The sequence below is a fragment of the Boleophthalmus pectinirostris genome, unplaced genomic scaffold (assembly GCF_026225935.1).
Source record: "Boleophthalmus pectinirostris isolate CB_2022bp ecotype Guang Dong unplaced genomic scaffold, ASM2622593v1 HiC_scaffold_19, whole genome shotgun sequence".
Classification (NCBI taxonomy): Eukaryota; Metazoa; Chordata; class Actinopteri; order Gobiiformes; family Gobiidae; genus Boleophthalmus; species Boleophthalmus pectinirostris.
In genome coordinates, this window is record NW_026571140.1 from 39,412,097 (window position 1) to 39,434,858 (window position 22,762).

Below are 22,762 nucleotides of genomic sequence, written 5' to 3' on the forward strand. Positions count from 1 at the left end.
CCCATGGGAGACAATAAAGGATTATCTTATCTTATCTTACTAGAATCATTTGGATCATTTCAGCCCTGCAATAGGCTCTGTTCACGCTTATGTCACAAACCACGAAGACGTTTGGAAAGATGCGATGTCAACTTCCCGCGTAGTTACCGACAATGGACTCACCAAACATGGATCTATTAAAACCTATTAAAATGAAGACTGCATACGTATGTGCTGTTTGGAATCATCTGGCATTTGGCGCCTCGACTCGTCTAACCGCATGTACCCAGTGCGGTCGGAGTCGTGCGTCAGTGGGGAAATGATGAAAACTGAGGTGTGGTTTGAATTGTTGATTAGCCGAACATAATTAAACGCTACAATGACATGGAGATGAAGAAAATTGGACCTGGGAAGCAAGGGGAGGTTCTAGGGGAGGGGCCAAAGGGATCCTGGCCCCAGCTCTAATCTGATTGGTCCCTGAAGTGCCACTGTTGTGTCAATCAACTGACAAGAAGAACAACCGGAGAATTCAATGATCACTGATGCAATTCCACCCCTAAACTCTTGGCGGCAGACCTGTGGAGTTTTTATTTTTATTTTTAAACGGTCTATGCTTGTATTTGCACCAAATTAATAATCTGTGTGTTCGGATGTTCCCTGTACTTGGCCCCTGAATGTAACATTTGGCCCCTTAATGGCCCCTGTTACAGAAAAAAATCTTAAAACCGCCACTGCTGGGAAGTTGTAATCACATCTTTCCAAACGTCTTCCTGGTTTGTGATGTAAGTGTGAACAGATTATATTTCCAGTATCTCCTGAGCTAATGGTAAAAAGTAACTGTTAACTTGAAAACTACCGCTTCATGACATCACAAGGTGGAACAGAACGTTTTGAACTTTGGAGATGTAACAGACAAAACCCAAGTTATGGTCGTGCGACAAATCTCCTCCGAAATTTTGTAACTAAGAATCGAACCAACGCAGACGGCAATAAGGGCTGTGATTGTTCCTCTTTACAAACATTTACATCTCCAAAGCTCAAAATGCTCTGTTCCACCTTGTGATGTAATAAAGTGGTAGTTTTCAAGTTAGGGGTAGAGACTGGAGATTAGAGATTAGCAATTCCAGGTTTGAAATTATAAATGATTCTAGTGAAAATGTATGGAGTTTAAAAACACAGTGGAGCACTTCTAAATCTAAATGTGCAGGTTTGTGTGTTAAACATGTGTGAATGAAACAAAACACAAATTCAGGTCTATTTGTGATGAGGCAACAACATTATAACATGTCTTAAAGCTCACAAGAGTCAATTTTGTGAAATATGAGACCTTTAACAAATAGAAATGAATATATTTACAGGTTGGGCCAGTTTTTATTTCATGTAAATAGGCCCAGTAATTACAGAGATATTAATAATATAAGTATAATAATCCCGTCTCCTGTGTGTCTCCCCCTGCAGGACAGAGGTGGTAGGACGATGGGGCCTGGAGGTTGTCCCCTGGAGCTGCTCCTGTGTCTTCTGCCCTGGTTCATCTCATCTACGGCTCTGAACCCCGACGACCCCAACGTCTGCAGCCACTGGGAGAGGTCAGTGTGAAGGGACACGTGCAGTCTGATCATTTACAGGAGCTGTATCTGATTTGTTATTTTTATTTTTTAAGAGTTATAATCTATGGCATCCTTGGATCATTATTTAAAAATTGTTATGTGATTTATTTTAATAATTTTCAGAACAAAGTATAACTGAAAGAAGAAAAGAATAAAATTAAAATAACAATAAAAACAAAACATGAAAATGTTTTGTTTTTGAAAAGCATAATTCATACTTTTATATTCCCATGTGGCCTTATATCTGTGTATCACTCAGTGGTTCAGGGAGGTTCCACAGTGATCCAGATTTGGATTCAGATTCAGAAAACTTTATTGATCCCATAGTGCAATTCATTTGCAGCATATGAGAGTAGTTCTCACTTCTCACACACACACACACACACACACACACACGCACACACACACACACACACACACACACACACACACACACGTACACACACACGCACACACACGCACACACGCACACACAGACACGCGCGCACACACACACACACACACACACACACACACGCACACACACGCACACACGCACGCGCACACACACACACGCACACACACACACACACACACATAAGTGTCAGTCCATTACAGACCACAAGTCGCACTCAATGACAATAAACATGTTACAGTGCAAAACATTCAGAAAACTGCACCCTTAGAATTAAGCTGTTTAATAGCAGAGGGCACAAAAGAATTTGAGAACCTTTTAGTCTTTCGTACCAGAGCATAAAACCAACGCCCTGAAGACATCATGATAAAGTCGGGAGCCAGACGATGGAGGGGCTGAGCCTGGAGACACTGACACTGAGCTCCCTCAGTTTGGCCCCTGTGACTTTGAGCAGGTTTTAACAATGTTCTGCATTGTTATGTTTGTTTTTATCCCAAAGAACAGGGATTGAAACCAGCAGATAAAAGAAAAAGTAATCAGACTTTCAATAAAAGAACAACAAAAATGGTCGAGAATCATTTTGTTTACATTAAGAGTTCATTTTTCTCAACAGGTACATTCTTTCTGCCCTTGTTTGACAAAATGCTTTCAATGTTTAGGTCAAATTTCAATTTATTGTCCATCATTTGTGCCCAGATGTTCTTAACTATTGAAAATCAATCACCATGTCCTTAGTTTTGGCAACGTTCAAATCAGTGTGGTCTATGTGCTCTTATACTTGTTCTGATAAAGATCAAGATCATTCAAGCTATTCAAGAAAGTTTCATCCTCATTCCATCCTGTCAATGTGACTTTTAGTATACATGCGCCACGAATTTTGGACTTCCAGTCATTGCGCAATTCATACTGGGAAGGATTTTCCGAAAAAGTGAGCATCAAACCTCCATGTTTGTTTTCCCAGTGGGATGTGTCTATTGACAAAGTCGATCTTTTCAAGCCTTTTGAACCATATCACTTTTGTTTCTGGTTCTGATATTGTCATATTTTAGTTTTGGGATTCGTACATCGTTAATTGTGTGGTTGTTGGATCCAAACAGCGTAAAACGGCTTGAGAAATTTGTTTGTGAACTCCATAAATGCAAAAGTGAATCAGATGTGTGTGACTGCAAACCTCTGTTCAAACTGTTTCTCTTCCCAACGGAATTGAAAAATAGTGAAAGGTGAAGGCGATGGGCAGGATTGATCCACAGGAAGAACCAAAAAGGAAACATTTGACTGACTAAATCATCCCGAGTTTGTAGCGAACATTTTGTATGTGGAGCGACAACAAAGCAAAATCCCGATCCCTCGCTCAACCTTGGTTATGAATTTAAAAAGTCAACACCAAAGCGAAAGGCACCAACTGTTCACCAAGAAACACCTTCCACTGCAAAGAGACCAAGACGTGATGTTGCTGTAAAACCACAAGAACAAGAAAGTGCAGCTCAGTCTGTTTGTCTTCTGCTCCTCTCACTTAACAAACAGGATTTTGCTTTGTTGTCGCTCCACATACAAAATGTTCTCTGCAAACTCGGGATGATTTAGTCAGTCAAAGGTTTCCTTTTTGGTTCTTCCTGTGGATCAATCCTGCCCATCGCCTTCACCTTTCACTATTTTTCAATTCCGTTGGGAAGAGAAACAGTTTGAACAGAGGTTTGCAGTCACACACATCTGATTCCCTTTTGCTTTTATGTAGTTCACAAACTTCCAAAGCCTATTCCTCGAGCCGTTTTCCGCTGTTAGGATCCAACAACCACACAATTAACGATGTCCGAATCCCAAAACTAAAATATGACAATACCAGAACCAGAAACAAAAGTGATATGGTTCAAAAGACTTGAAAAGATCGACTTTGTCAATAGACACATCCCACTGGGAAAACAAACATGGCGCTTTGATCCTCACTTTTTCGGAAAATCCTTCCCAGTATGAATTGCGCAATGACTGGAAGTTCGAAATTCATGATGCATGTATCGATACCTGCTCAAACAAGTATCTACAGTAGTTTTGATACTAGTTTCAGTCTTGATTAGCGTCTTGTTTTTAGGACTTTTGATAGGGAATAAACAAAATAAACAAAAACTAAAGCAAAAGTGAGTGTTAGTGTTAACCCAGAACGAAATGAGATTGCACCAGATGAAACTTGGAATTATCCTTCCCAAACCACAAATTCAACCTCACAAACTTAACACTTCAACAATATGCAAATAAAATGGCTCCTCTGTGCGCACTGTTGCTAGCGGCTAATGTTCTGGAGCACAAATCAGGACCGGGCCCGGATCCAAATGCTCCCGGTTCCTCTGTGGGACACTGCTGCTGTAAATCCAGAGGGCCAAATGGGAAGGCTGCAGTCCGCTCCGACGAAATACTGTCTTTTTAAAGGTGCACTGTGTAACTTTTCTGGTAGAGGGTCTGTCAGCTTTGTTTGTCTCCATGGACTTGTTATAGTTTTATAGCGCAGTATGGCTTTAAATCTCCACGGTGACGAATGTTTTAAGTTACAGGTCAGATCTGTGGAGCTGTAACTCTGCCCACAATAAGAATTTATGTTTTTTGACGTATTTTTAAGCAACAAAATACCTAAAGGGGCAACTAAAGGGTAGCTCAGAGTGTTTGTCCACTGATCCGAAGGTTGGCGGTTCGAATCCCACTCTCGACGTTATGGATGGGCATTCGATTAAATTTTCTTAATCGATCGTCAGGAGAATTAAAGATCGATTATCGATTAATCATTAAAGGTTGTATGGAGGATTTTTTTTTTGTTTCAAATTGTCAATGAAAGTTTAAAATACCCTTACAGAGACGCAGCAGACTTGTAATTATGATGATCAAAACAAAAAAAAGAATGAAAATCTATCAACTGTGGACATAGTGAGGGCAGATAAACATCAGCCAATAGATAATGAGGCTGCCTCTTTTTCTGTTGGCTGTTAGGTCGTCAATCAAACTCCCTACGTTACTAGGGTAACTGACTCACCAGCGCGGGATTATGCGGTTTATGCAGCGGTTCTTAGAGACTTTTTCAAACTGTAGCTTCCTCGCAATTCGCACAAAGTTTGTTGCGATGGCGGACGAGAATCCACGACCAGTTCACTGAAAAAGAAAGTCCGTTTTTGAGGTCGCGGAAAGAAGAAGAAAAGAAGGGAAAAAGGAGCAAAGCCAAACTGAGGTGATCAATTGATGATTCCTTCCAGCAATGGCGCGACTGAAGCAGATGAAGGGTCTAAAACTGACGCGTTGGTCACTAAATTACCTCTTCACTTCAACAGTAATTCTGAATGCGCACCGGCTGTAAACATGCGTGATTTCTAGAGTAAAGAGGCAGGAGGAGGTGTTTCTACTGAGGGAGGTGTGGAGGAGGGAGGTGGTGTCACACATGCACAACGTTTGACAAAGGGCTGTCGCTGTATTTCATTTCCCTTAAAAAAAATCCTCTATACAGCCTTTAACATTTTTTATATTAAAATTATCATTATTATTACTATCTGCACTACTAATCTGCATAAATAAATTCAACTTTACGACATATAAACCGTAACCACTCTAGAGCCACATCAGCCCGTTTGACATTATAATGTGTTTAATGCAGCTTTGTGCAAGTCTCACAGAAACAAAACTTAAAACCTCATGGCTCATTTGCATAAACTAAGAGAAGAAGAAAAATATATATATAGTTGAGCAGCTATACCGCACAGCAGGAGAAATTCCCTAATTACGACAGCCCTATGAACACGTTTGATGTTTCGCAGCGCGTCCAAGCTGCTTCTTCAGTTCTGGTCAGACGCTGGTGGACATTTCCTTATATTTGTCTGAAGGGAGGAGCTAACTACACTGAAACTACTCTGAAACTAACACACCTACTTGTTTACAGTTACTGTTTGTTAGCTCGGCCTATTGATCTTGCACTGAGTGTGGGATCATATTAGCAGAATCGTTCAGGGCCATGATGGAGCTTTCACACCTTTGGGCACCTCTTATGGCCCGAGCTCACAAACATAAAACTGTAAATTCAAGAAGTAGCGTTGACTTAAATGTAAAACCTTCACCTATGTCATCAACACTGAAAAAGTACAAACAAGGGACACATTTTCTCTGGCTCTTTAAACCTTGATTTAACAAAAAAACTAATGGTGTTTTCATTTATTTTTATTAATCTAATTGTTAACCATTATTTTTTTTACAGTACGGTTGCTAGGTAACAGTTATTGAATTATACCTCTATGTGTGTCAAGGCGAGTTTATTTGTACAGCACAGTTCGTACACAAAGTAATTCAAAGCGCTTTACAGAATAAGAAATACAATAACATCACAATGCAAACAAATCAAAACATAAAGAATCATCATAAAATTACAAAATCTGAAAGTTAAATAAATTAAATTAAAAAAGAGAGCCATATATCTGCTGCTCGTGTCCAATCAGAAAACATAGATTCATTTTGCTTAAAGGTGCATTGTGTAACTTTTCGGTTGGGGGTCCGTCACCTTCTTGTTTCTTTGGATATGTCATTGGTCTGCCCGGAATGTTCCACAGTATGACTTTAAACAGCTCTGCCTTACATTTTTGCTCAGGAGTAGTTCACTAACGCTCGTCGTTGTTCGCCTTTACGTTTTCGTCTTTCTTACTTTGATAGTTGTGGATAAATTCTTCAAGGACAAAATATGTCTTTTCCATTTTCCACATTCAATTTCCACAAATATTTCCCCATAGAAAATCTTTAACTGGAAGTCCCACAAACCGGGGCACTTCCGACCATTGTGAAAAATGTCTATTCCTCTACTCAATTCTGCAGGAAATGTGTGAGGAAGTCCCGCCCACAGAGGAGACTAAAGCGAGGAGAGAGGATCTAAACTCCTCACTGAGTATCCCGGTTATGATCGGGTTTTTTGAGTATCCCGGTTTCTTCATGGTGCATGTATACGCAGTAACCCGGTTTCAGTATCCCAGTTAGTAGAAACCAGGTTACTGTAGCTGGTATTTTCCGATAGTAACCGGGATACTGGTGCATGTAAACGCAGTATCCCGGTTATTGCGACATAAAGTTAAGTGCGCATGCGTCTAAAAGACAAACACTTTTCAGTCTTTTCATCACAACAGTAGTGACATAAATAAAGTGACCAACATAAATAAAGTGACCAACATAAATAAAATGACCGACATAAATAAAATGACCGACATAAAGTGACCAACATAAATAAAATGACCGACATAAGTAAAGTGACAGACATAAATAAAGTGATCAACATAAATAAAGTGACCAACATAAATAAAGTGACCGACATAAATAAAGTGATCAACATAAATAAAGTGACAGACATAAATAAAGTGACCAACATAAATAAAGTGACCGACATAAATAAAGTGACCGACATAAATAAAGTGATCAACATAAATAAAGTGACCGACATAATAAAGTGACCGACATAAATAACATATAAATAAAGTGACCACATAAATAAAGTGAGTGACCAACATAAATAAAGTGTGAAACAGTAAAGTAAATAATAAAGTGACCAACATAAAGTAAAGTGACAACATAAATAAAGTGACCAACATAAATAAAGTGACCAACATAAAGTAAAGTGACCAACATAATAAAGTGACCAACATAAATAAAGTGACAACAAATAAAGTGACCAACATAATAAAGTGACAACATAAATAAAGTGACCGACATAAATAAAGTGACCAACATAAATAAAGTGACCAACATAAATAAAGTGACCGACATAAATAAAGTGACCAACATAAATAAAGTGACCAACATAAATAAAGTGACCAACATAAATAAAGTGACCAACATAAATAAAGTGACCAACATAAATAAAGTGACCAACATAAATAAAGTGACCAACATAAATAAAGTGACCGACATAAATAAAGTGATCAAATAAATAAAAAGTGACCAACATAAATAAAGTGACCAACATAAAATAAAGTGACCAAACATAAAGTAAAGTGACCGACATAAAGTAAAGTGACAACATAAATAAAGTGACCAACATAAATTAAAGTGACCAACATAAGTAAAGTGACAACAAATAAAGTGACATAAATAAAGTGACCAACATAAATAAAGTGACAACTAAATAAAGTGACAACATAAGTAAAGTGACCGACATAATAAAGTGATCAAATAAATAAAATGACCGACATAAGTAAAATAAAGTGACCAACATAAATAAAGTGACTGACATAAGTAAAGTGACCAACATAAATAAAGTGACCAACATAAATAAAGTGATCAACATAAATAAATGAACCAGTGACATAAATAAAGTGAGTAACATAAATAAAGTGACCAACATAAATAAAGTGATCAACATAAATAAAGTGACTCCATAAATAAAGTGACCAACATAAATAAAATTGACCTGACAAAGAGTAATGACTGTCTAACAAGTATACACACTTTAAACTCTATCAGAAACACCTCGCTGTAATCAGGACAGTCATTTGTAATGTCACCAACTACTTGAAATCGCCGTATTTGGTCGATTTTGTGTTTATTTCCACTTTAAATTTGTTTACTTTAGCAGAAAAGCTCCATTTTACACCATATTCAGATTTGATATGCAAGCAAAAACATTCATTTCACATTCAAGTCTACAAAATTTCTCAGGTTGGACAATACGCCGCAAAACAAAAAGTCAAAACGTATTTATTTCGCGAAATCAAATCAGAATTTCAATTTTGTCCAGACATTTTTTTCACTGTCAATCTTAATTTTATTTCCGAATTGTTGCCGCTACAAAGCAGATTCCAATCTACACATTTATATTAGAGTCTGTGGGAGTTTTTGCTCCTGTCCGTCCTGCGCTCCGTGGAGATGGAGATTGTCTTCTTGTTTTTGTTTTTCCGGCGGATTATTTGAAATGCAAAAAAGACAAATCAGACTCGGCTCTAAACCAGCGCAGAAGTGTTGGGTCGCAGCGTATAATATGAAAACAGGATTAAAGTTGCCACCTGCTTGACTCCATGGAGATGTTGTTGTAGATATTGTGTTTTTTTTTTCCTGGAATGTTCTACGGAGCGGAATTTCATTTTACTATCTCCATGGAGACAAACAGTTGAAGTTACAGGTCAGATCTGTGGAGAAATGGGCTTGCGTATGTTAATAATGTATGTTTTTGCGGTAGTTTTGAGATATTAAAACAAAACTGTAACTGAATCAGTACAAGATATATTTGTTTAATGCCGTACTGTGGAACATCTAAGCGGGGGGTCATCAAACTAACTCCAGCCCCTCTGCCCCGACCGCTTGAACTGGTCCTATGAGACAATCCTCAAAAGTTGTCATGACCTGTTTTTTGTTTTTTTTTGTTTTTTTTGTTTTTTTACTTAAGGACAACAAAATATGACATTTAGAAAATAAAACCACAATCAACATTTAACAATTACAATATTCAGCATAAAACAAAGACAAAAACATAAAACAACACCAACAACAAATACAAAAAAAAAAAAAAAAAAAAGACCTGTTTTTAAAATTACTTTTTGTCAAATAGTAACACGTCTGCCTCTTGTATTTTGGAGATTTTTTTCAATTAAAAAGTGATATTTATATGAAGTATTTGTATCTATATTTATATTTAGGGCTGGGCAAAATTTTTAATAAAATATTCGCATTAATAAATATGAATTAATTAATATTTAATTAATCAATATTACTCACATTAATCGCGTTTCTGTGATTAATCATGATTAATTGGGGCTGCAGTAGCTCAGTTGGTAGAGCGTTCGTCCACTGAGCGTTCGTCCACTGATCTGAAGTGAAGAGAAAATTCAATTCAAACTGAATTTTCTCCTCGTCATGGATTTTACCTGGACGACTGAGGGATTCTTCACACACTGATCTGAAGGTTGGCGGTTCGAATCCCACTCTTGACATAAAAAAAAAGTCATTGGTTGAGTGGTCAGATCCACTGACCCACAGGTTGGCTGGTGTGATTCCAGCTCCCACAGATGAATGCTGTCGTTGTGTCCTTGGGCAAGACACTTAACCCACCTTGCTCCCAGTGTCTGTGTGCACTGGTGTATGAATGTGTGAGTGGAAAGTGCTTTGAGTGCCTTGAAGGTGGAAAAGCGCTATAGAAAATTGTGATCCCTTACCATTTAATCGCATGTTATTCGCAAAACCAATTCATGAATTCAAAAGTAGTGTACAGTTCACTTTTATTGGAAATGTAAACGAAAGAGCCACACATTTGTTGTGCAAACAGCATTTCTTTATACAGGAGCAGGTCTAGTCTGTAAAGTCCTTGTTTATCCTTCTTCCTTTGGAGAATCTCACTCAAAAAAAGAACCAATTTCAGTGCCGTTTGTTAATTCCTAGAATTTGACTTAATTAACTGAATTCAAAAGTAAAGTGCATGTGATCAGCAGCAGTAAAATACAGTATTCAGTGTAAATCTCAACTGAAAAAAATCAAACCAAATACAAAACTGAAAGGTATTGCTACTACCAGGGCTTTAATGTTTCCTGTTTGATCTAAAAATGAGAATCTCAGTCAAAAACAGTCACCAGAAAACACTTTCAGCGCAGTTTGTCAATTCCTAGACAATTCCTTTTTACTTTTCTGCACAAAGCGAATTGCTAAGACATAGAAGAATGTTATTATTATTAAGAATGCGATCGATGGCACAGGCTTATCGTGGAAGAAAAGTGAAACCAGGGGCGGGGGGACAGGGGTTGATCTACTACGTTAGTTAAAGCAAAATTAATGCATTAACGTGCCTGGCCCTATTTATATTTAAATAATTCTATGACGTATTTACATTTGCCGCCGAATTATCCTCACCTGACAAACTCGAGATCAGTGACAGTCACAGCACAGACAGAGTTCTGTAGTGCAGTTAAGGACAGCAAAATGGCTCGTGTTAAAGTACAAAAACTTGACAGAGTGCGCCGAGTTTTCAAAGAGCAGTGAACGACCGATTATGTTTTTGTTCAGTGTAAGGACGATGCAGTTTGTCTGATATGTAAAGAAAGTGTGGCGGTTTTCAAAGAATATAATCTGCGTCGTCAGGGTCAAACGATTTCGTTATACGACCGACCCAAAACCAGTCCCCATCACAGTCGGAAGCGATAATGTGGCCCCCAGAGAAAAAAGTTTGGTGACCCCTGATGTAAGGCAAAGCAATAACATCACCATGGAGACGAGCAGAAGCCGAACCCTCGATCCGAAAAGTTACACAAAGAAATTACGATTGAATTTTAAAGGTCGTATATTAAGCAAAATTTACTCCTGTTAGATTTTAGGTCATCAAAAACAGACCTGGAGTTGTGTTTTGAGTCTACAAAATGCTCAAAATGCTCTGTTCCACCTGGTGACGTCAACAAGTGGTAGATTAGAGTTATTTCCGCTTCAATCAAACTGCTTTTAAGTTGTTGTCGTTTTATGAAAATGTATGAGGTTTCCCAGAAAGTCTACGATAACTTTCGGCGTACCGGGCAATTCCAAGGCTGACATTACTCAAATGATTCTAATAGGAGGGTTTCAGTCATGTGATCACGATGACACACGAATTTGAGGTGGAGGGCAGGAAGTGAAGTGAAGACAAACACGGCTCTGGAGAACACAGATATGGAGAAGAGTTCTTATTGAATCCGTGTATCATTCGTTCATTCGTTTTTCAATATAAAACCAAAAATAAGAAAATGAAAAAACAACAGTTTTCTTTGTTATTTGTCTCCAAAATGAAAAAACGGATAACGGCCGTTTCCCGTTTACGTGACTTCCGTGACTGCGATGCCGAACTTTTGCACCGCGCATACGGACTGAACCAGGACTGATCCAGGTCCAGACCAGAGTGGGACTGAGACCGGGACCAGACCAGGACCAGACCGGGACCAGGGCGGACTCCGAGCCTCCACGGGGTCCGAGCCTCAGCTTCGAGCTCCGGCCCTGCCGTGGGCTCTGAGCCTCTGGTCTGGTCCCAGCCTGGTCCTGGTCTTGTCTCGGTCTCGGTCTCAGGCCCGCTCTGGTCCTGGTCTGGTCCCAGTCTCAGTAGCACTGTGGTCCCGGTCTGGTCCCAGACCTGGTCCATTTGAACCAAAAGCTCTTAGTTCGATTCATTTTCATTGGTGTGAATGCGTCAGTCGGAGGCTTTGCACCACCTCGGAACCAGCCGCGGTTCTTGAGTGCAGAGAACCAGAGCAGCTCTGTCCCGGTCGTCCTGCTCTGTCTCGGTCTGGTCTCGGACCTGGATCCGTCCTGATCAGTCCGTATGCAGTGAGACTGGGACCAGACCGGGACCAGAGCGGGCCTGAGACCGAGACCGAGACAAGACCAGGACCAGACCGGGACCAGACCGGGACCAGACCGGAGGCTCAGAGCCACGGCAGGGCCGGAGCTCGAAGCTGAGGCTCGGACCCCGTGGAGCTCGGAGTCAAAGCTCGGAGTCCGCCCTGGTCCCGGTCTGGTCCTGGTCTCAGTCCCGCTCTGGTCCCGGTCTGGTCCCAGTCTCAGTTGGTCCCGGTCTGTCCCGGTCTCAGTCCCGCTCTGGTCTCGGTCTGGTCTCGGACCTGGATCAGTCCCGGTTCAGTCCGTATGCGGTGCAAAAGTTCGGCATCGCAGTCACGGAAGTCACGTAAACGGGAAACGGCCGTTATCCTTTTTTTCCATTCTTCATTTAAACACAAAATCGAAAAACTGAAAAAAACGAATCGTTATCCGTTTTTTCATTTTGGTTTTGGAGACAAATAATGAAGACAACGGTTGTTTTTTCTTATTTTTAGTTTTATATTGAAAAACGAATGAACGAATGATACACGGATTTTATTGTAAGGATTTAGAGCCAGTAGCGAGACAAAAGTACGAGCAGTTAGATGACAAATATATTGGACGTGACCCCGATCTTATGAAAATGAGAGAATTTTCGACTGAAGTAAAAGATTTGCCGACAATCGAGGCAGAGGATATCACGAATTACGTAGTTCTCCAGACATTGTTCTACACCAGACAACAGATGAAAATGTACAAAAGTTTGGAGGCAAATAAGTTTTTTGTCAGAGAATGGGTCCTCAACCTCGGTGCAAAACGCCTAAATGATGATTATCGTTTGGTCTTCGCCGGGGTGAGTGTTTCTCATACTTTATGTGTATTAGACATGTTATGGAAAAACTGCAGTGTATCAGCAGTAACTGATCTATCCCAACAACTTAATGTCAGCAAACGTCGTTAGCTGTTAGTCGTTAATGATTCGTTTATGTTTAGCTAAACCACAAAAAACAGTTTATCTTTGTAACAAACCTTTGTCGAAGTGGTCACTGCAGACACGAGCATTAGCGGAACATAGGTTTGTAATCCACTTTTTACGGCTTTGTTCTGTCGGCTTTTCCCATGTCTGACCTTTGTGGACGACTGTATTCGGTTCTCTAAAAAAATCACTTTTCCTTCTCTCGGTTAGAACGATTGGCACAGCCGTAAACCACACAACACATCGGCATTTTCCTCCAGTCAGTTCACTTCCTGCCCTCCATCTGATTTTGCGTGCTGACAAACGTAGCCCTGTGACGTCACGTGAAACCCAGCTATGAAGGTGGAGTTTAAAAACACAGTGGAGCACTTCCTGTATTACCAGCTGACGACATCACGGGGTGGAGCACAGTGTTTTCAGTTTGAGAGAAAAACTCAGTCTAAATATGCAGGGTTTGTGTGTTTAACATGAGTGAATGAAACAAAACAAAAAACAACTCCAGCTATTTTTGGATGATAATGAAGATTTTTTTAAAAGTTCGACTCCTGATCTCTCTGAATCCTCTCTGATTGTTCTTTGTGTGTGTTTTTTGCAGTTATGCCGTGACCGTGCAGGAGTCGTACGCTCACCCCTTTGACCAGGTCTACTACACCCGCTGCACCGACATCCTCAACTGGTTCAAATGCACACGGCACAGGTAAGAAACACCTCCGTCTTTTCAACTCAGACTTCAAATGATTTCCCTCGTGGATCAATGAAGTTCGTCTAAGTCTAAGTCTAAAACTCCACATTTGAAAGGACCTGATTCTCAAAACCAGGACACCGTACGGGGGGTGGGGAGGTGGGGCCTCGTCATCGACATTGTGCTACTCTCACCTGGCAAAGCTTTTTCATGTTTTTCGGTGTCCTGGTGCTTTGAGGTCCCTGACACCATAAACATCTGTGCTGCTTTGTTCACCGTGCACATGGACTCACACTCCTGACCGGAACGGAAAGTGTGGGATTTCTTGTACATACGCATTAAATAAATACGCATTTACGCTTCGGCACGTTGCAGACTGACCGACTGTTTGTGTCTCGCTCCTTCTGAGTGCAGAGAGCTACGAGAGCCGCTCAGTTTAATGGCCCAATGAAAGGTAATGAAAACCCGAACATTTGCATCACTTTATAAAAAAAAAAAAAAAACAACACAAAAAAAACAGACGGCCAGGACAAGACGTGGAATACGGACATATTTGGGGAAAAATGGATGTTTGGTCACCCTGCGCCACGCACAGAAACCTACATTCTGTTTGTCGATTAAAAATTAACTTTCTTAATGATCAGTTATCGATTAATCGACTATTCATGCCCATCCCTAGTCCTAACAGAAAAGACACTTAAAACCTCATGGCTAATTTGCATAAACTAAGCAAAGAAAAAAAAAAAAAAAATGCTCTTGTGCGTCGTTGCGGTTCAGCTTCTGTCAGACTAAAGGACATGATGCAGTGGAATGTAGATGTTCTTTCTGTGACAGAGGAGTGTTGATGCTGAAGGTGAGTCTGTTCTGTGTGTGTGTAGCGATGTTTTAGATCAGGGGTGTCAAACTCATTTTGGTCCGGGGGCCGTATCCAACCTACTTTGATCCCAAAGGGGCCGGATCAGAAAACTTATGGCATATAAACCCCAAAAATAACAATAAGTTCAAATATTTGTGCAGAGAAACACAAATCTATTACAGAAATCTTTTTTAATTGATGAACTCTTTCTTTTACAGTATTAAATATATTATATTTCATCCATCCATCCATTTTCGTCCGCTTATCCGGGGCCGGGTCGCGGGGGCAGCAGTCTAAGCAGGGACTCCCAGACTTCCTTCACCCCAGACACGTCCTCCAGCTCCTCCAGGGGGATCCCGAGACGTTTCCAGGCCAGTCCAGAGACATAGTCCCTGCAGTGTGTCCTGGGTCTTCCCCGGGGCCTCCTCCCGGTGGAACATGCCCGGAACACCTCCCGAGGGAGGCGTCTAGGAGGCATCCGGAACAGATGCCCGAGCCACCTCAACTGGCTCCTCTCGACGTGGAGGAGCAGCAGCTCTACTCCGAGCTCCTCACCCTGTCTCTAAGGGAGCGCCGAGCCACCCTGCGAAGGAAACTCATTTCGAGCGCTTGTATCTGTGATCTCGTCCTTTCGGTCATTACCCAGAGCTCATGACCATAGGTGAAAGGAGGAACGTAGACTGACGGTAAATCGAAAGCTTCGCCTTTCGACTCAGCTCCTCTTCACCACAACAGTCCGATACAGCGACCGCATCACTGCCGACGCTGCACCGATCCACCTGTCAATCTCACGCTCCGTCCTCCCCTCACTCGTGAACAAGACCCCAAGATACTTGAACTCCTCCACTTGAGGCAGAGACTCTCCACCCCAAATAAATTATATTCTAAATATTATAATATTATGAACAAACTGAAACTTTAAGAAAAATGCAATTTCAACACAATGTTTTAACATGAACGTGTATGCAAATGGGAATAAGTCAATTTTTCTTGGAAAATCCTGCCCTCAGCGTCCACTTTTCAAAACGATCGTCCTTTAAGAGCGTTTGGAAAGAGACAAGTCTTCATTTGTGCTGCTCTGGTGGGAGGGGCCACGTACAGAGACGCTGGAGACGCTGCTGTGATAAACACCACAGAAAATTACCAATATTTTAATAGAAAATATAATTAAAATATTTTAGTAGAAAATCAGCCGAGGCCCAGATTAAAGGTCTTGGAGGGCCAGATCCGGACCCCGGGCCGTATGTTTGACACCCCTGTTTTAGGAGATCGAACGTGTGCAGGTTTATCGCAGATGTGGGCGGGAACGAAGATTCTTTGCGGGAGCGATCGGAGCAGGACTGCACAGTGCGGGAGTCAACAACACATAAAAACAGATTTTATAAAAAGGCAACGCAGAACACAGAAACAGTAAAGTTAGAAATTAAAAATTAGATCAACGCGATTAAAAAACATAACTCGCTAAATATGACTGTAATTAATTAATCGCAATTAAAATCGAACATGTGTCGTTTTGACTTTAAATGTGAGATAAATATAGTGATCTGTCTTTTTGCCTGTAATATTTTGAGCTTCATAAATAACTTTTGGCCCCCTCCTCCCTCCCCTCCTCTGCTCTGGACCCTTTAGACCCTTTGCGGTGATATTTCTGATGAGTACATTGGCACGGCGCGCTAACGACCACATTAAACTTTATGGGAGTCGCGTTAGCTCCTGCGGCTCACGCCATCCGTCTTCCGTTAAATGTCACCAAACCTCAGTGTCCTTCAGCCCGTCCAAAATGTCCCTCACATTTATCAACGTTAGGAAAAAAAAGAACAATATTTGGATAAGAGGTTATATAATCGGTAAAACTGGCGAGTAGAGAGTGAGACTGTTGTTTATTCTTGTGATCAGTTGTTTTTAATTGACATTTTACAGCTGATGTTTTAAAACACCCTAATTTTTCCAGTTATTTATTGTAATTAAAGTCGTGTAAGAGTTTGAACTGGTGCAAAAGTAAAAACTGAACAGACAGAGGTAAAAAAAAAAATAAAAAAAAATAAAAAAATACAAGGCCAAGCTCTGCCGAAACTAAAACTAAACAAGGTCTAAACCAGGTCTAAACCAGGTCTAAACCAAGACTAAACCAGGTCTAAACCAGGTCTAAACCCGGTCTAAACCAGGTCTAAACCAAGACTAAACCAGGTCTAAACCAGGTCTAAACCAGGTATAAACCAAGACTAAACCAGGTCTAAACCAAGACTAAACCAGGTCTAAAACAGGTCTAAACCAGGACTAAACCAAGACTAAACCAGGTCTAAAACAGGTCTAAACCAGGACTAAACCAGGTCTAAACCAGGTCTAAACCAGGACTAAACCAGGACTAAACCAGGTCTAAACCAAGACTAAACCAGGACTAAACCAGGACTAAAACAGGACTAAAGTAAGACTAAACCAGGACTACATCAGGTCTAAACCAGGACTAAAACTGGACTAAGCCTGGACTAAGCAAGGTCTAAACCAGGACTAAACCAGGTCTAAACAAGGTCTAAACCAGGTCTAAACAAGGACTAAACCAGGACTAAACCAGGTCTAAACCAAGACTAAACCAGGACTAAACCAGGTCTAAACCAAGACTAAACCAGGACTAAAACAGGACTAAAACAGGAATAAAGTAAGACTAAACCAGGACTAAAACTGGACTAAATTAACTAAACCACATCTAAAGCTGGACTAAACTAAGACTAAACCAGGACAACATCAAGTCTAAACCAGGACTAAAACGGGACTAAACTATGACTACATCAGACCTAAACCAGGACTAAAACTGGACTAAATTAACTAAACCAGGACTAAAGATGGACTAAACTAAGACTAAACCAGGATTAAACCAGGACTAAACTAAGACTAAACCAGGATTAAACCAGGACTAAACTAAGACTAAACCAGGTCTAAACCAGGTCTAAACCAGACCTAAACCAGGACTAAAACTGGACTAAATTAACTAAACCAGGACTAAAACTGGACTAAATTAACTAAACCAGGACTAAAGCTGGACTAAACTAAGACTAAACCAGGATTAAACCAGGACTAAACTAAGACTAAACCAGGTCTAAACCAGACCTAAACCAGGACTAAAACTGGACTAAATTAACTAAACCAGGACTAAAGCTGGACTAAACTAAGACTAAACCAGGATTAAACCAGGACTAAACTAAGACTAAACCAGGACTAAAACAGGATTATGCTAAGACTAAACCAGACTACATCAGGCTGCTGTTATATTTGCCAAAGGTGGACACTTTCATGAATCAAAAGTTCAGAATATGTTTTGGTCAACAGTAAAGAGTAAAAAACTGGAAAAAGTGTGGTGTTCTAAAACTTTTGAGTTTATTCTAATCTTTATTTCAACACAATCTGACAACAAAGAACTGACTTAGTTGGAACAAGTGAGTTGATTTGTGCTGTTAAACAATTCTCTGACGCTAAAAACGAAGGCCAGCGCATCAAAAGCGGCGCGTCCTTTGTCATGCGTCAAACCCTCTTAAAAAAAACTCAACTCTTGCTGTGTTTATACATGTTTTATCTGATTAAGATTACTTTATATATTTATATATTATAGATTACTTTCTGTGAGAGAACAGGAAAGGCGCAGATTTTAGGATTTTAAAGTGAGTTAAGCGAGAGGTAAAGAGTTTCAGGGTCGAGCTCGGCGACGGCGTGCGCCCGGTGACAATAATGGAGTCGCGTCAGAACATCCCCTTTGTGCGTTGGCGTTGACAATCATAAAACAGCCAAAAGTTTTTCAGTCACCTTCACAGTTTTTGTTGAAAATCAAACTCTTAAACAGGACCATGAACCCTCGTACTGATCACAGGCTCCTGAAAATGTCTTTAAATGTCTTTAAATCCTTTTTTTTTTTTTTTTTTTTTGAGTTTTCAGACAGTTTAACATTTTCGTCTGTTATTGTGTGCATTGGTCACCATTAGGGTCCATCATTTGCCCAACTTTTTGAAACATCAATCAATCTGTACCTAGTATCAAAGTAAAGTTCCATGAGAAATTTCTTGAAATTCTATTGATGTTTACTGGGTCCACCAAGCCTCTGAAGTTTAGTGTCTGCAGAAGTCTTAAATCTGAGCTGAAAAATCTGTTTTTCTTTAATAACATAAAAAACTAGAAAAGCACTCAGAGAGCGCAGACCTCCGCCAAGGACTACCCCCATTTTTTATATAAATTGCGATAAAATCAGTCTTCTGGATCAGATCCGGATCAGCCTTTGGAATATGAAAGAGGATCCCATTGTCCATCCCTGAGTCAAATTTCATGGGGTTTGGTCAATAATTAACCGAGATATTGAGAAACAAAATCTTTGGCCCCATTTACCACAATGTTAACTAAAATTTCAAAGTGATCCAGAATCCAGGATTTCTTCCGGATCAGCCCCAAAATGAAATCAGTTCTTCCTTTTCACATTTCCAACAAATCCTGAAAATTTCATCAAAATCGGTCTATAACTTTTTGAGTTATGTGCTAAACAGACAAACAAACAGACTACAAACAACAAACAAACAGACAAACAAACAAACAAACAAACAGACAAACAAACAAACAAACAAAACAAACAAACAAACAAACAAACAGAACAAACAGACAAAAAACAAAAACATAACCTCCTTGGTGGAGGTAATAATTAATTTATCCCTGTAGTATCAATGGAAGTTGAATATAAATATGGACATTGCGGATCATTTGTTACCAGTTTTAACTCACCTCAAGGACCTTGAATAAGCAATATTATAAAAAAAAATAAAAAATAATAAAAAAAATTATATATATTTTTTAAAATAACTGGTTTAATTTTAAAGTTAATAATAATAATAATAATAATAATAATAATAATAATAATAATACATAACACTTTGCTTTTCAAGATTCTCAAAGACGCTTTACATGAGAAGACAAACAAAGATAAACAAGAGAAAAGACAGTTAATGAAAGTGTTTTTTTTTTTTTTTTTTTAAGAGAGGTTTTCAGGGCTTTTTTTTAAACATGGGGAGTGTGGATGAGTCTCTGATGTGTTTGGGCAGGGAGTTTCAGAGGGTGGGAGCAGCAGCGGAGAAGGCCCCATCCCCCCAGGATCTTCTGTTTAGTCCTGGTTAGGGGAGACAGGAGGTTGGCATCAGCTGATCGGAGGACACGGGTCGGGGTGTGGAGGCGGTGGAGGCGGTGGAGGAGCTCAGAGCGGCAGGTGGGGGCCAGGTTGTGGAGGGACTTGTAGACAGTGGTGAGGAGTTTGAACTGGATGCGCTGGGGGATGGGGAGCCGGTGGAAGATCTCTGAGGACAAGGGTGATGTGTTCACGGGAGGAGGTGCGGGTTTTTAAAGTTATTTGAGAAAAACTGCCTAGCCAGGTTGTGTCTCCGCTCAATTTCATTTCTCTCCAGCAACTAGTTCAGGAATCAAAATACAGTAGACGGTTTACAAAAACCCTGGAAGTGCAAGTTTGGGCACCAACAAATCAGCAAAGAGCCAGACATTCTGTGTTGGCAACGATTCCCGAGACTGAAGATTTAAAGCCGGAACAAAGAGAATATTTGGTGAATTTTATCAAGGGGAAAGACGTTATTGTCCTTCTTCCTACGGGATTTGGCACATCACATATGTCATGACCAAATAGCAGCAATTGGTTAAATAAAAAAAGTAGGGGTGTCAAATTATCGCGTTAATTGCGATTAATTAATTACAGTCATATTTAGCGCGTTATGTTTTTTAATCGTGTTAATCTCATTTTTAATCTTTAACTTTCGTGTTTCTGTATGCGAGTTGCTTTATTATAAAACCTGTTTTTATGTGTTGTTGGGACAACAACACACACACACAAAAACACATTTATACCAGAACTAACACCAAGACTAAAACCAGGTCTAAACCAGGACTAAACCAGGACTAAACCAGAACTAAAACCAGAACTAAAACCAGGTCTAAACCAGGACTAACACCAGGACTAACACCAGGACTAAAACCAGGACTAAAACCAGGACTAAAACCAGGATTAATCCATTCCAGGACTAAAGTAGGACTAAAGCAGGTCTAAACCAGGTCTAAACCAGGACTAAAACCAGTGATTTCATATATAAAGCATTTCTCTATCAATAATATTTTTAATATGGTTAAGGAAAGACTGGACTTTTTATTGTCTTTAAGTCGACAAAAGTTATTATGTTCAGATTTCCTCGTCTTTGCTACTTTACAGCAAACAGTTTCTTATTCATGGAGACTTGGGCTCAACAGCCAATTTGGAGAGATTTGTTAAACAATAAATGACTTTATAAAGTCACTTTTTTTGTTCTATATCAGGCTTTTGATCTGCCACAATAATGTAATAATGAATTTAAATGAAAATACCTCAAATTGAAGCTTTTCTCAGCAATTTTTAGGTGAGATTAAAATGAGATTAATTAGATTAATTAATTACAGATCATAATTAATTAATCTCTCAATTTTTTAATCGCATGACAGCACTAAAAAAAAGTACCTGCCTGGTGTCGAGCGAATGAAATCTAACACGGTCAGACGGTTTCCATGAAGTGAAACCAGCTGATGAATCAGGCTTCTTATGGACACCATGAGGAGGATTAGTGGATACAGTAGATATTCTTCAACTGAGCCACAAAAGTAAAAGAACAATTCTATTTTTTTACATATCTGAACTTTACTTTTTACTTTTACTTCACTACATTTGAGAGCAGATATCTGTGCTTTCTACTCCTCTACATTTTAGATCTGACTGAGAAGTAAAAAGTACTTTTCTTTATGGTTTGAGATCTGCTGAAATGACTGAGACGTATTTTTAGCACATTTAATTTGACTTAACATCCCAACTTTGAGCAACACAATTGAAAAAAACAGAGAGAAAAATAAGCAATCACTTGAATCACTTAAAATCAGTTGAATTCTTTATCAAAATCACTACATTTGGTGCTTTAATACAGACATAATAATTATATTTGACCCGTGTGATCATATAATATAATATAATGTTCCACAGATTTTCTTTTAATTGTTATTGTCACATTTTAAAATTGGGTAAAAGTTGAATTTCTGACATTGAGGCAAATGATGCACCCTAGTCACCATGGTAACTGATGTAAAACAAAAAAATGTGTACTATTTACAAAAAAATGTTCAGAGAAGCAATCCCTGAGAGGAAAGACGAGCGCTACAGTTTTGATGAAAACAATCCAAAGTTATCAAAGCATTATAATCTTTTTAACTTTGTCTATAAACACAGGATATGAACCCAACGCCATTTTCAGATTTAAGTGCAAAAAGCTCTGTTATTTTTCTGTATTATGAGTCAGAAAATGGGACTCACTAATAAGAACAGAAATTGCTGGATTTACTAAGAATTTATTAACCTTTGTTGGCCCTTTTGTTTATCCAAAGCTGTAATGTAGAATTATTTTGGCCATGTTAGTTATACTTTGAAGAAATAAATGCTGTTTTAAATCTACGCACATTTCGCTGGTATCGGAAAACACTTAAAGCCAAAGTGTCAGTCTCTGTTAATTAAAATATCATTTGTATTATTTGGCAATTCAGTCCGATACAATATAATTACTGTATTTTTTGGACTATAAATCACTCCATAGTATAAGTCGCACCAACCAAAAATGCGTAATGAAGAAGACAAAAAAACACGTATAAGTCGCACTTTTTGGGGGAAATTTATTTTATAAAATCAGAGACCAGGAACCGACATTTCATCTTGAAAGGCAAATGATAGTAAACTCATCGTGTTGAGTAATTAGGACGCTCTGAGTGCATAAGATAAGTGAGGAATAACTTTGGAGCACTGCAAACTGTTTTAAATGAACTAGTTCTGTTTTTCTTGTTTCATTTTTATGACAAATCTGGTATTGAGTATCACTGTTTACTAATAATTCCCAGGTAAGTCAGTTGAGAAAACCTTCTCATTTACAATGACGACCTGGCCAAGAGGCAGAATAAAACAAAAGCA

General features: G+C 39.4%; 1 protein-coding gene across 1 annotated transcript in view; it reads left to right on the plus strand.

Annotated features, from left to right (window-relative positions):
* The first annotated feature begins 1,455 nt into the window (after positions 1 to 1,455).
* The window catches only part of LOC110162155 (multiple epidermal growth factor-like domains protein 11), a 265,012-nt gene continuing 243,705 nt past the window's right edge, over positions 1,456 to 22,762 (plus strand). The window contains exons 1-2 of the mRNA XM_055154873.1: positions 1,456 to 1,565; positions 13,815 to 13,916. Coding sequence (XP_055010848.1) covers positions 1,456 to 1,565; positions 13,815 to 13,916 — 212 coding nt within the window. The remainder of the gene's footprint in view (positions 1,566 to 13,814; positions 13,917 to 22,762) is intronic.